At 37.5% G+C, this 14,340-nt stretch overlaps 1 protein-coding gene across 2 annotated transcripts in view; it reads right to left on the reverse strand.

Moving 5' to 3' along the window:
• Positions 1–14,340, reverse strand: part of POLR3B (RNA polymerase III subunit B) — a 75,439-nt gene that overhangs the window by 16,887 nt on the left and 44,212 nt on the right. For both annotated transcript variants that reach the window (XM_017804906.1, XM_017804908.1), the window contains 4 exons: positions 13,041–13,250; positions 11,136–11,294; positions 9,611–9,728; positions 8,173–8,315 (listed from right to left, as the gene is read on the reverse strand). In XM_017804906.1, the coding sequence (XP_017660395.1) occupies positions 8,173–8,315; positions 9,611–9,728; positions 11,136–11,294; positions 13,041–13,250 (630 nt within the window). The remainder of the gene's footprint in view (positions 1–8,172; positions 8,316–9,610; positions 9,729–11,135; positions 11,295–13,040; positions 13,251–14,340) is intronic.

Genomic DNA, 14,340 nt, shown 5'->3' on the forward strand with positions numbered 1-14,340 from the left:
TTATTTTGTGATCGCTTGCCTTCAGAAGCTCTTTGAGAGGCTAATGCTTGCAGGTCTGCACTTTAAGCTCCTGAATTTGCTACTCTTTTTCATGCCTGATCACTGAGCCGGGTTTGCAGCAGGGGAGTACCAGGCAAGCCAACAGCTGCAAAAAAAGCGATCAAGTGAATTAATCCACGTAAGTGGAATTATCACTTGCAACTGGCTAATAAAACAGTAAAGAGAAAAGAAGAGGCTGGATTTAAGACAGCCTCAAGTTCCAAATATTGCCCTGTTCAAGTGTGAACTGCATTTCACAACTGAGATGCCCAAGTACTCCTCATACAACATTCATAAATAGGGCACACTAAAACTAGTAGGCAATTTTGCTCTGTGGCTTTACTACAGGCTAGTATTCTTAACTGTTACTGATTTAGACATCACATGAAAATTGATCCCCAGCATTCACAGAGAACATACAAAATAACTGACTTTCATTTACTTCCCTTCCTCTCACAGTTTTTATACGCTGCATCTGAAATGGAGCAATACAATTTGAGACTAAGTGCTGTACTGCAGTGGGCCTGAATTGCCTCTCACCTATACATTCTGGAGACTCATCTAGTACAAGAATCAAATATTAACAACCAGAAAAGGCTGTAGACAAAGCAAAAAAACAAATTTTTTTTTAATGTGGATTAACTAGAAGGTTATATGTTTGAGCAAAAAAGCATCTAGCAGCTTGCAACATCTCATTTCTTGTCAACCAAAAACCAAATTAAATTCTAGAAAAAAACTTTGCACATCAATTTCACAATGTCACCTTAAGAGGGAAAATCAGTGAAAATGCTACGAAATTTTTACAACATCAAAAAGAAAAAAAAGTTGCATTAATAAGCATGGCAGCTTAATGCAAGGGTAACAGTTTAAATTAGAATAAACCTAAATCAGACATCTACAGTGGTTTAACATGCAAGTATAAAACAGCCATTGGCAGCGTTTTTCAATGCTATTGTATGCCAGCCAGTAAATGACAGCCCCCTGACTATGCATGATGGCCCCCAGCCCCACACATGTTATCAGCATCAATGCCGACAGCATCTCAAACCCATGTACCTCCACAAGGCTCTGACAGAGCATAAAGATCCCCTCACCCCTGTACTTTTGTCCTTTAAGAGTTTCTTTTCCTAATCAGGAGAAACTTGGGTTTCCACAATTGCTACCTTTCATGTGGTTGGTTTTACAGTTTGCTGACAGCCACGAACATACCCAGACTTGTAAAACCCCAGTTTAGCAGAGGGGAAAGGGGGGTGGATGGAAGGGGGCAGGGACAAAACACAACAGTATGGGAAAGTTTTTCACCGGGCTATGATAAGACGCCTTCTATACACACACATGCCAAATGAAAAAAAAATCATCAAATAAGTCAAAACAACCTAATATAGAAAACTAATTACTACCAGCAGGAGGGACATTAGAGAGCAAAGGAGACCAAGTGAATAGAAGCAGCAGTAATACCAGCTTCTATCAGCAAGATAAAAAGAAGCGCATTACTAAATGCACTTGTTTACTTATTCTAATGACACGGTGTCAAAAGAACTAAAACTAACTTGAAAAGCATCTATTTTTGGTTTACCAGATCTGCCAGAATTTGGGAATACTCCTGAGAAATAAGACTACGTCACATAATTAAGCGAAGTTGTAGCTGTAACACAGCGCTGTATATTATGGACAAGTGACAAACAGATCTGCAAAAACTAGTAAGGCTAAACAAAAAAAGTACAGCTGCTTCAAAACTCTCTAATTACATACTGTGTTGGCTAACTAAGCATAAAACAAGTCTAGAAGAAAAAAGTGCTGCATCGCATCAGCTTTGTTCAATATTGAATCATTCACTGATCTATCATATCACTTGCTACATCCCATTTGACATAAGAGGTAAAGAACAGAATTAAAATTAACAGATAAATAATGCATAAGTAAACTTGATTAGTTTTCTTATTAAAAACATCACTCTAAATGAGAGGAGGTGCTAGAAGACAATACAGTTTGTACACTGCTTTCCCATGAGCTGCTGAATGGTCTGATGTGATAAATTTGCATAGTCTGAAGCACACAAAGAGCTGATTAATTGAAACCCTTACAATGCTTCTGGAAGCAGCTATTGTAAAACAATAACCATAGGAACTTTACAAAATACACATGGCTGAATGAGTCAGGAGCTTAATAAAATGTGTGTTCAGGATACACTATTTGGAAACAGAACTAGAGATTTTATTCTGTGCCATAAAACGCTAAATCACCCTAATTTCAGAGGTTCAGTTGAGGATTTACTGAAAAGGTCAGAAGGTTACCTGTTTGCTGCTTGAGATAAAAAAATGCTGTGATTTTCTTCTTAAGACAGCAAGCCAAGCAGTGGTTTTGTTAAAAATAAATAGAAAAAACGGCCTGAGAAGTTTTAATAGCATTCTTAAATTTTCTCATATTCAACTTCTGAAGATAAAAATAAGCTAAGAAATCCCTTCCTTTCCTGATGCCCAATAACTACTAATCATCACACATTCCTGCAGTCGATAACAGCAAATTCTTCTTAATGCCACTTCAACCATTTAATTACTATAAACCCACTGATGTTCTATTAGAGATAAAGTACTAAGTCTGACTTGTAACACGGGGGAAAATGACACAAGTAGCCATTTAAAACTAACATCTTATTTTACATGTTCTGCTTATACACACTGCACAAGTGCCCATTAAAAGGAGAAAGATAAGTTGTTCTCAACTATGAAATTGGGCAGGCAGAAGGCAGATGCTCAAACTAGCAAAAAATTTCAGAAAGTAAGGAAGGTCCGACTTTGTTAGATAAGTAGTATTGTCATGAAGTTTATGTAGTTGACAATGCTGTGAATGGATTTTGTTTTGACACTAAAGAACATGGTTCATTTAGGAAAACAAAGACCACCTTTCATGAATTTAAACTTGCTTCCTTGTCTTTAGAGTTGTTTAAGTGCAGATACTTCAGAAAGGTTTAATCCTTTATCTTAGATCTTCAGCTATTAAAAAGCTTCTGTTTGCCAGTTCAAACAATCTCTTGCTTAAATACAGTTTTTCCACTCCTCAGGAATACTGTTCAGTATTGCTGCTTAGTTCTGTGATCTACAGGACCTTTGTTGGAGGTGTTAATCCTTTTTCACATGAGAGACTGAGAAATGTTCTTTCAGAGAAGTGTTATATTGCTTTTTCACATCAAAGGAGCCCAACTTTTTCCTCATTGTGACTTGTAGCAAAGCAAGAGGAAATCTGGAAATATAATAATTTAGTTTGTATGGAACTCAGATGAAGCTTCTTTAGCTTAACAACTCTTTAGCCTTCTGTGCTTTGAAAAGTGACTTTGCTTGAAGAATACAAGATTAAAACAACAAAATAATTAACAAAAAAGGTTTCTTTATCCTTCTGGAAAATATGTGATGCAATATAGTTAAAACAAAGTCCTGCAGCTCAGGATAAATCGTCTCTGGTAGGTAGCTGTTTGTTTGTGAGATGGCAGAAGCTTAAAGACTTTACAGACTACAGGGACAGTCTCAGCTCCAAAGATCTTCCAGCAATATCCAGTTTGAAGATGAATATTGAAATAGAGCAAAATATTTGCATTTCAGAACACAACATGGTGGCCTCATTTGTTTTGGTTTTTTTTTTCCTTCTCCCCATATACTTCTTTCTTGACAGGCCTTGAAGGAAAGGCAACCTTTTACAGGCAGTTTGGAAGGCGTGTACCTAAAGCATGGACTCGTGCGAAAAGAGGGTGTGGTGGACATGCCAGAAGTGGTGACCCTTGCCAATACCATGTTGGCATGTGAGAGGACACAAAGAAGGTAGCAAACACAGAGGCAGTGACATAGATCTGTATTATTACAGAGGCCTACAAAATCTACCTACATATTTAACGAAAGGTTTTTCTGTAACAAAAGGCTAAAGCTGGTTTGTGAGATTTAATCTGTTGTATCCCAGACACCTTCTAATTCCCTTACTCTGCTTCCTTCTGCCCCAGTGACAAAGCACAGCTTTGAAATACAAATCAATTTGGAATACAAGAAAAAGACCATAAAAAAACTTGAGACATGGTTTGTGCAATCTCTTGTTTTGCAAATATTTAATTATTTTCAAACTACTACTACTACGATTCCATAAAATCAAATATCATCTTCATGCATTCCTTCTAGAAAATAAAAATATTTCACAAAAAAGATTGACAATACAGATAGAAATATGCCTTTTCTCCTTCTCACTGAACCATGGTACTTGTTAGTTTAAGCTCATCATGGGTTTAAATGGCCCTATAACAGGCTTAAAGCTAACACTCATAAATTAAACTTGGAGTGGTAATCACCTGCATTCAGACAAAGATGAGAGAAGAATCCAGGGCTAATTAAAAATTCTCTCAATGGAAAAAGTTAAACTGTTAATACTATGATTTGTTTCATGATTGTCTATATTCTTCTGTTATGACTGATCCTTTCCCGGTTTGATGTCAGAGAAGGCTGATACTAGATATAATTTTAAACAGCTACCAAAGGAGATTTTTTTTTCTTTCCTTTTCATACCTTTTCTCCAGTCTTGTCATTGTCAGTATTTGGTTCTTTGTTGTATACTTAAGTCGCAAAACAGGGAACCGTTCTTGTCAGTATTTTTTCTTAGTATCTATCAAAGGTATCTTATCTTTATTTCTCCTTTCTCCCATTTACTGTAACATCTTTTCCCATAACACAATACAAGCCAGCGAACTGGGAGGTTTACTACCAGGAAGGCTATGTGTCCTAGTAGAATGTAATAATTTAAAATATGATCACTCCCCTGCTCACACGGGATTACTACAGACTGATGTGCTGCACAGCTACTCTGTAACACAACAGCTGCAATGTTCCTGATGCAATGTCAGACTAATCATGGGTGCTCTCAAAGTTCCCTACAGCATTTAGGATATTGTTTTTCATGACCATGGGATTTCCACAGGTATTGGTTTGCTCTAGACTGTGAAATGCCTTATGTACATTTAGTGGTATGGAAGGCCCTCTGCACCCTAAAGAAATACTGCAGCCTGCCTGACACAATTCTGTTTCCTTCTGTCATTCTTCCGCTTTCTCTTCTCTGATGGTTCTAGATTTGTGGAGCATCCTTTCTCTTAATTTTTTAAGAGATATGAAAATCAGTTCCATTTAAATTCTGTTCAACTAACTCTTTCAATAGGTGCACATCAATAGCCCAAACGAGGAGAAAAACCTAACCTGCTTAATTTTTTCATGCAAATCCCCATACGTATTTATCATGATTAACTAAGCAGCTTCTTTAATATAATTTGTAGGGTTTTGGCATTTTTTTAATTCTAGTAAGAAAAATTGTCCTGCAGAGTACCAACTGTATTGTTATATAATAACTTGCTGCTAAAATGCTGCTTATCACTTCTAAGGAGAAAGGTCTAATTAGGTGAAGCTCAAAATATATCAGGAAATAGGCTTTGCTCTAACAGCAGTCATAGGTTTTTAAGCACTGCACAACTTCACTGTGCATCAGACTAAAGAAGTACTTAAAAGAGACTCTACACAAAATCTTCCTGAAGGAGGACCGTCCCTGAGAAAAGGAAGGAATAGGGCAGTTGAATCATTGCAACTGTTCAGCTCTTTCTGTTTGCCTCTGAAGCTAATGATCTTTCTCTCCTCACCTACTGAAACTATCCTATAAGGCTAAGAACTAGACTGAATTTTATAAGGAAAGTCAAGAATGTACTGCTGCTTCTTTAATTTTTCGAAACCTTCAACAGTACTGGTTTCCAAATCACTTGGGCACTCAGTGAGAATAACTTCCTACTTTTAGATCAAAAGCCATCTTAAAAATACAATCAGGAGAAATGTTTCAATGTACATCAGAAGAGCTTCTATTTCTTAATGACAACAGAAACAACAGAAGTATTTCTTGAGAATACAGAGTTTCAAGAACCAGTTTTGTGGGTCTGTGGAAAGACACTGTGAAGTATGAGTGACCTTGGAGAGAGGTGGAGAAAAACTGTGTTCACTAGTCTTATAGATAACACACAAACTTGAGGCAGCACCTGGTAACAGCTGACATTGTGATCAACTACTGCCTTCTGCACCCATTTTATCTCTTCTAATTGACAAGTTTGCTCTGGGTAGATGTCCTGATCACCTAACATGGAGACTGCAGAAATGTGGATTACTGTGGTTAGCTCTGCATCTCATGACAGAGATACGGTCTTTCACTTCAGTTACACCTGGCCATCTCATTGTCACTGATGCTTATGTACTTCCATAGCCCTGGAAAGTCATAAAGGAGTTCAAGTTTGACTTCAGGCTACAGATATGAGTAAAGAAGTGAACAGTGGCATGGAACATTATAAAAATGTCACATTCCATAGGAATCACTTCTTGCTTGTGCCTGGAGTCAGTTGTAAGCAACCATTCTTCATACCTCTTTCAATCATGCAGGCACTAAATATGCTGGAGGTGATTCTGTTTAAGCTTCATTTAAGAGAGCTCCAGAGCTGCATACTGCCTGTCTACTAGTGACATATGCTGCAGTTTCATCTCTTATCATTGCCTCAGATCTACATATGGATGTTGTCAAGTACCAGATCTCTGCTGACTTCAGGGCATATTTGCTCACACAGTTCTTTGGTTCTGCTCCAAGAATACAGGATCATAACAAATGAATTGGTGAATCAGCACAAGATCAAACCCAACATGATGCTGGGAGAGGAGTGGGACTGTGTCACAAGGTGCTGAAAGGGATGCTTTTGGGGAGTTCCTCCTAACAAAAAACACTCTCTCCCATGTGTCTTCTGACAAAGAGAACACTGCTCACAAAAGGCCAGCTGGTTTGCAAGACGCCTCTTAGCTAGTACTGCAATTTGATGTATTTCTGCGAAGTTCATTACCTACAACTAGTTTTAAGTATTAGTGTTTCAAATCTAAGCAATGTCCCGTTATTTCCTCAGTTCCCTCCCTCTGCTCTCCACACAGGCCTAGAAGATGTCTAGATTATGTCACTAAATGTCAGAGGCTAGTGTGCTTCACACTCAGTGTTCTGCTTCCAGTTCCTCAGAAGTCAAAGCAAGGAAGTAAGTTTTTATTGCAGTAGTTATTAAGGCAGGATCACAAGGGGTGTATGTGCTGCAGTGAAAAGGATTTGGTAATATCAAACTCTTTACCTCCCCACCACATTTGACAAGAGACCAATCAATCTTCTCAAACCAAAATAAGACCTAAAAATGTAACAAGATTAGAACATTCAGGTAAGAGCACAGCACATACTGTAAGGCACAAAGTCATGCTGCAAATACTAAAAATCTAGATTTTCCAAGTGTACAGAGAGATGAGAACATGTCAAAACCTGTCCCCACACTAAGACCAATCAGATTAAAGCATGTTTTTAAATCAGTCATAGTCAGATTGTTTTCAGTCATTTCTTTCTTAACACCCCTCTCACACCTCTCAACCCTTTGAGATTCAGAGAGGATGACCTGAAACATTTTTTCTGACATTAGGGTCAAAGGGAGTCCAATGTAGATAAGAAAACAGGTTACTGATTTTCATCTTACTACTAACATTAAATTTGAGAACTACATGTCACCAAGCAGCTTCCATTTTCAGTTTTTGGTTTGAAGATCCAGAGGTGCTCCAGATCATGTCCCAGGTGTATTTTTAAAAACATTTTCCTTTTCTTTGCGGTCTCTGCTGATACGCTCCTAGTTGTGTTCCTGATTTGCTTCCCTTTCACACCATTGCTCTGAGCTATCCATCTTCAGTCTTTAGAGCAGTATGTCTGCACAGATGACTGCAAACCTTCCATTTAATCTCTGGTCTTTTCTGTCCATTCAGAATAGGCCCTTTCACTCTTTCCTCCAGTTTCTCTCTCGATAACCCATTGACAAATCTATCACCTAAACCCAAATTCTCACCTTGGAAAAAAAAAACCCAACCAAACCTCAACCCCCCCTTTCATTTTTAGTTTGTTTGGTTGGTTGGTTGTTGGTTTTTTTTGTATTTTTTCTATTTTCCAGATTCATAAGTCCACTGAGAGTTGTGTTTGTCCATACCTCTCCTCAGTTTCAGAAACATCATTGCTAAATTAGGTGAACTCAACCAAAGAAATGAATTTATTTTTATTAAATGTGTAGCTTACCTTTCTGCCCATGACGACTGCTAAATTTATCTCCAATTTCTGGACGTCTAGTTTGCCTCAGCAACATTTTGATCAAGAAAGCATCCTCTGCATTTGATGAAATCATTACTTTTTCAATGTAAGAGTCAGTGGCGCCTTTGTAGCTAGTAGAAGAAGCCAAAAAGATTAGTTTTACCTCGATGAACCAAACACAAGTTGCAAACAACTATCTGTGTATTGGTAAGCTTCTGGCTAAACTGTAATCTTGGAACATTTATATATATATATATATATATAAAATCTTTGCTACCCATACATAAGTTTACATGTAAGTTCCAGAGTACAGTATGTTTCTGTAAAATAAAAGGTTCAAGAGATACAACAGAAACTAAGGAAGAATTAAGCTGAGCCTGTAAAGAACAAGGTATATTTTTTTGTCACATGGGCACTTCTTGACAGCAAAAGCTTCCTTATATATTTTAAATTTCTTCATCTTCAGTTAAACAAAAAATGCTAAATATAGAGTTATAATTGAAGAAGGGAGTTTAAGAAATACACCTTGAATATTTAAGAACAAAATTACATTGTTGCCTCACTTCTTAGTAATAAGCTTGTGCAGTAAACCTAGAGCTTTCTATTGTTTATGAAACACAAAAATGTACAGCAAAGCGATTTCTGCCTTTCTGATCTGGGCACCACTTGCTTGCCTTTCTCTCTGCTAATTTACCAAACTGTCAAGGCTATTCCTGACAAAACAGTGACCAGCCCTTCATTATTTATTTATTTTTACATTTAATGCAAAATTTTAATCTCACACCTCAGAAGCCCTTTCTGATTCTTTCAGGACAAGACAGGAAAACCTCTTACTGATTGTTCTTTCCCATTCACTGGTGTCTTTCCAATTGGAATGGCCATAATGAGCTGACTGTCAGCCCTTGAGACAGAAAGACTTCCATCTCCTGGCCTCCTGCCTGGCAAGGCAAAGGCTGAGCACCAGTCAGCACTGGCCATTTTCTGTGGGAGCCAGTATGGAGGACATGTGCCACCTCCCTAAGTACACACATGTTCTCTGTCCTCCCACTCATCCTACTTTTCTCCCGTTTCTCCATCATTTCATCATGAGTGACATCTCTCCCCTCTTCCACTATTTTACCTCTCTCCTCACTTTCTCCTGCAAACCTACTCAGGGATACCTCTCTCTGTGCATCCATCTTCAGGAGAGTTCCTCCCTCTCTTCACAATTCCAGTGTTCCAAGTGTCAGAATCTAACTTATTAGTGAGGAAGTAAGTGGCCACACACTTCTGAGAATAACCAAGGCCCTGAAAAATCAAGGCCTAGAGAACTCGATCTAATTTGCAGAGGGAAGTTTATTCCTTTGAGTTTTCTAGAAGTTAGTATTTTCCCAGATACTTTTCCTCCGTGTACCTTCCCCAACTATAAAGTTATGTTGCAACATACGTTACTGGCACATCTTTGTACTGTGGCTGCTGAGGCACACCGCTTCCTTCCAGAGGTGTCTGGGTCACAGTTGGCATAGATTTGTTCACAAGGACTTGCTTATTTTCTACTTTTTCACCTACAAAGATCAAGAAAAAAAGCACCATGAAACCCTATCTGGCTACCTGTGTTAGAAATACATTTTAAGCTTTAAAAAAAAGGTAAGCTGCAAAACAAACTGGGAGGAACATGCCCAGGAAGTATGCCATGTTATTTTACTAATTATTGCATGGTAAGGGAATCATTAAACTAGCTTTCTTTAGTAAACCAAAACAGAACAGCTTGCATGCTGGGTGCACTGAGAGAACAGCTATTCAACATACCCTGGTCAAAAGACTGCACAAAAAATACCTGAAGTCATCTGTTTTAAGTATGGAGAATATTAACAAGCAACACTTTAACGAACAAATTTTAGAAATTCACATCTAAATTTCTGACATCGATCTCTCCCTGCATTTACATATTTCTGTTCATTCTGGTATCATACATAGCTTTTTCCCACTCCATTCCCTTATCCTGCCCCTCACATAGAAAACAAATCAGTAACATGCCCAGTGATACAACTTCACACCAAGTACTTACCTACCTCCCATTTTCTTCACAAAATTACACTAAACTTCAGTATGTGCCTCTTCTGTCCATATGAAACATCTCAAATAGGTTTTTACCCACATGCTGACAACAGTCTCAGTCTGGAGTCCAACCCAGTCCTATCTACCCTAATACTTCAGAAGATTCTTGCCTTTTTTTTTCTTAATTAACTTTGAAAGCTCCACTGTGTTGTGCTAAAGAGCAAAATTGACCCAATAGTGTAGCTATAATGGAATTAAGTTTAGTGCCTTTTACAACACCTTTCTTATTGGATCTCAGCAGATCTATTAAGCCATTTTCTAACTGAAGGATGACAGTATGGGAGGATTCCTTCTCAAATCCATTACCATTGGAAATGGATACACCTATCCTCCTATGTAATTGTAGCTGTATTTATTTTCTTATCTCTCTGCAAACATCTTTCTAAAGTGTTAAAACCACACGGTTTTAATTCCTCAAACAACTTCATTAACTGACAGCATGCTAGGAAATTTTGACGCATGAAATCAAAATAGCAAGGAATCTATTTATATCCTTGAACAAACAACAGAACATGAGAGACAACTTGCAAAAAACTACAGTACTAAAAGTTTGCCAGTTTGGGGATATAAGAAGAATACAAGCTCTAATGCTTCAACAGATTCTCACTGTTAAAGACTCACTCTTCTACTTAAATATAAAGCTTCCTTTTCTAATGCAGAAAAAAAACCCCCCAATGACTGGTACCACACTGCTTTCAGGACCTTTTTCTTATTTTCCATTACAATACTGTCAAGCTTCACGACAAAACCCCAAAACACTAAGTGTAAAACCAGGTGCACAAGAAATAGTAACAGAGAATTAATTTCTACTAAGATTCTGAACATGCCACGAATGAACATGCAGTTTGACATACCTGGAGAGCAGATACCATCAGCATCTAAAATTTCGTGGCGCCAGATTGGTTTCCGGGTAGCTGCATCCAACATTGGACCCATAACTTTGTCAAATGTCTGGTTTGTGTAGCGCTTCAGCGTACACTTGGCATTCTTGTATACAAGACACCTTCCAAAACCTAAAATGTAACACAAACAAGAAGGCTGACCCACCTACTGAGCTACAGAACATAAAATATTTTTTAATTAGTTAGATTATTCATTGGCTTGAATATGCATAACATTGTACCTGGATACCTAGTGGTTCACAATTTAAACATCAGACCACATATGCTACTTTTTTTAGACACTGGACTACAGTCCTATTTTGAATTGTGCTCATCTGCTTCTATATCTCTGCACACACATGCACACATCATTTCTCTTACCTTTGGCAGTCCCCAGTGAGACCAAACATAGGAGAAGAGACTGTAACAGGACAAGAATAGCACCTCTTCCTTTCATGAGTTCTAAGAAACTTGAACTTTTACTCATGTTTGTGGCTGACACAAGCTAGTCTACCAGGAAAGTACTGACTGAGTGTTTAACATAATCATCCCATTACTCACTTGTTTTTTTCCCAAGTAAAATAAGGGGGTTTTGGCTTCAGATGAGAAAAGTAGCATCTCTGGAATTTCTCTCCAAGTACAGCAACTAATTATGATACCAAAGACTTTAATCACATTTAGAATTACAGACAACCAAGAGCAAGGCTTTCTAGTAATTCTGTGTTACTTCAGCTTATTGGAAAGATGGTTACGGCCACATACAGTACATCTATATTTTTAGATTATGTCAAGCAACTCCTGACAAGCACCACAACTCTCCCTGTAAATGTTACCAGTCTACCAGAAAACATTCAGTTTTAAATCATGCCTGTTGTTGTTTTAGAAAAGAAGGCATAAATTAAATGCAGCAGACATTAATGCCAAAGATACATGTCTAGGAATACTATTATTGCTGCCTAGCAACTAGGAGGAAGGGAGCTGGAGGGGGGGGGAATGAAGTGATGGAAGAATCTGATTTTGGCCACCCGAAACTAAAACCAATTTGATCACTGCACTGGGTCTGCTCTCAAAGGAATTTATTTAGAAAAGAGAGAGGAGAGAGACTAAGTTTTCAGGAAACTCTTCTCCAACCCCCAGTAGCATTAACATAAAGCCCTGAAAAAGTGTGGAGAGAGAGAGCACACATGGGTTTCACTTAACCTTCTTTTTGGTGCTTATGTACATTTACTTAAAATACACTGTAATGCAGAGTTGATATTTTTTTAAGGAAGCGGGTTGTTAGTTTGAATAAACGCTGAATTACTTTGCTTTGGACAATACTATTATTTTCTCTCAGAAAGTAGGCAATACTGCAATTGCTCCTTCAGAGCACCAAGCTCACAACAACACAAACTGCCTCGGGTTCTATTCCTTTCCTAAATATATTCACAAGTCTAATTTCGTCTATTGCTTATGTTACTGGCTAAAATAATGAGACCTCTCTGTTAGTAAAGAACAAAGGTTCAGGTAACCATCTAAAAAGCAAGCCCAACAGAACAGACTAACTAATACCTTATGTTTTTTGTAAGCTAAGTATTTACACTTTTTTATTTGAGGTCAGAAGTTAGCCATTTTTTCTTATAATATCTGGGCTCAGAAGTCTATTTGAGTGTTGGCAACTTCACCACACTACTGCAAGCATGGAATTACAATCACTATTCACACAGAAAACAAACAAAAGCATTCGAAAGAGTTTTGGAATTCAGTTTCTGAACTGGAAATCTAATGCTTAGAACTGCAATAAGAGTTATTACAGGATAGCACTACAAGACAACAAGTTTATTAGAATATGTATTGGAGCACACACTAGAGAAGTGGGAAAGAAGTGATGGTTCTTACCTCTGTCCAAAGAGGCCTTATTTAAGACAAGAGCATCTTCAATATCGTAGCCACTGTAGCTCATCACAGCGACTGTGGCATTCTGTCCAGCAGGCAGTTTCTCAAAATCTATCAGTTCTATTGTTTTTGTTTTTACCATTGGCTTTTGTGGATAGGCTAGGAGATACATAAGAGTATCTATCCTGTTTCTTTGATTGTATCCAATAGTACCTGCATGTAAGAGAAAAACAAGAGTATGTGAACATTAGTGAGTTTTCTAGAAATGTTTTGGCAAAAAAATTACCTGAATGCAAATTAACTAAAACCACACAGAAATTCGTCAAGAAAAGAAGGGGAAAAAATTTATAAAAGAGACCAAATCAAAACAACTTTACATTATTATATTTAAATAAACATGTAAGTAGTTTCTTCATTTAAGCTTCCAGAAAGAATTATTTAGTTTTTCTTGAAAAGGGAAAACCTAAGCATCAATACAGAAAGAACAACAACAAAAAAAAATAAAAGCCATTTGACTGAATGCAAATAAGACTTTTTTTAATCCTGACACCAAATACTGCAAGTAGGAAGTTTGCTTTTATTGTTCTCATATCCACAAGTGGGTTTTTTTTTGTGTGGAGTTGAACTTGTGTTTCAGAGACCTGATCCAAAATTTCATGAGAATCAACAGAAAGACTATCACTGAGTTCAAGAGAAACTGTAGATCAAGTTCTGCATCTTCCACATCATATTTCCTTCCTTTTTCTGGGCAATAATTAGTTCAACAGTAGCCTGTGTTAGAATGTGACAAAGCATGAACAAAGCATACCATTAGCAGTAGCCAAGACTGATTTACTTTCTGAAGTTAGAAGCATCATTGCTAAAAGGACTACAGTAGAAGTTCACTCATAATATATTTGTCTTTTTACATGAAATTAATTTTAAATTTACAGTTCAGAATTCAACCCTTTGTATAGACCTCCCAGCTTGAGACTGAAATTTTTGGCCCTGTCCCATCAGACTGCCAAAACGTCTTCTGAAATCTGAGGAAAAAATAATTAACACCCAGCAGGGAAACATAAACCGTTGTGTAGCAGAACAAAAGTTAAGGCAATCGTATGTTATTAGAGTTTGCTGTACCACAACTATGCTATGTCTCTAAGCAATTAAGAAATTATAGTCTGAAAAGTTGTTTTAAAGTTTTAAGCGCTAAATATTCTTCAGTACTTGTGCTTAGGATGTAAGTCTTTCAAAGGCTTTTCTATTTTCTCCTGCAATTTCAGAGTCTGGCTGCTTTCTTGGAAAGGTCAAAGTAGCCAGTGTA

The sequence above is a fragment of the Lepidothrix coronata genome, unplaced genomic scaffold (assembly GCF_001604755.1).
Source record: "Lepidothrix coronata isolate B3197 unplaced genomic scaffold, Lepidothrix_coronata-1.0 Scaffold10, whole genome shotgun sequence".
Classification (NCBI taxonomy): Eukaryota; Metazoa; Chordata; class Aves; order Passeriformes; family Pipridae; genus Lepidothrix; species Lepidothrix coronata.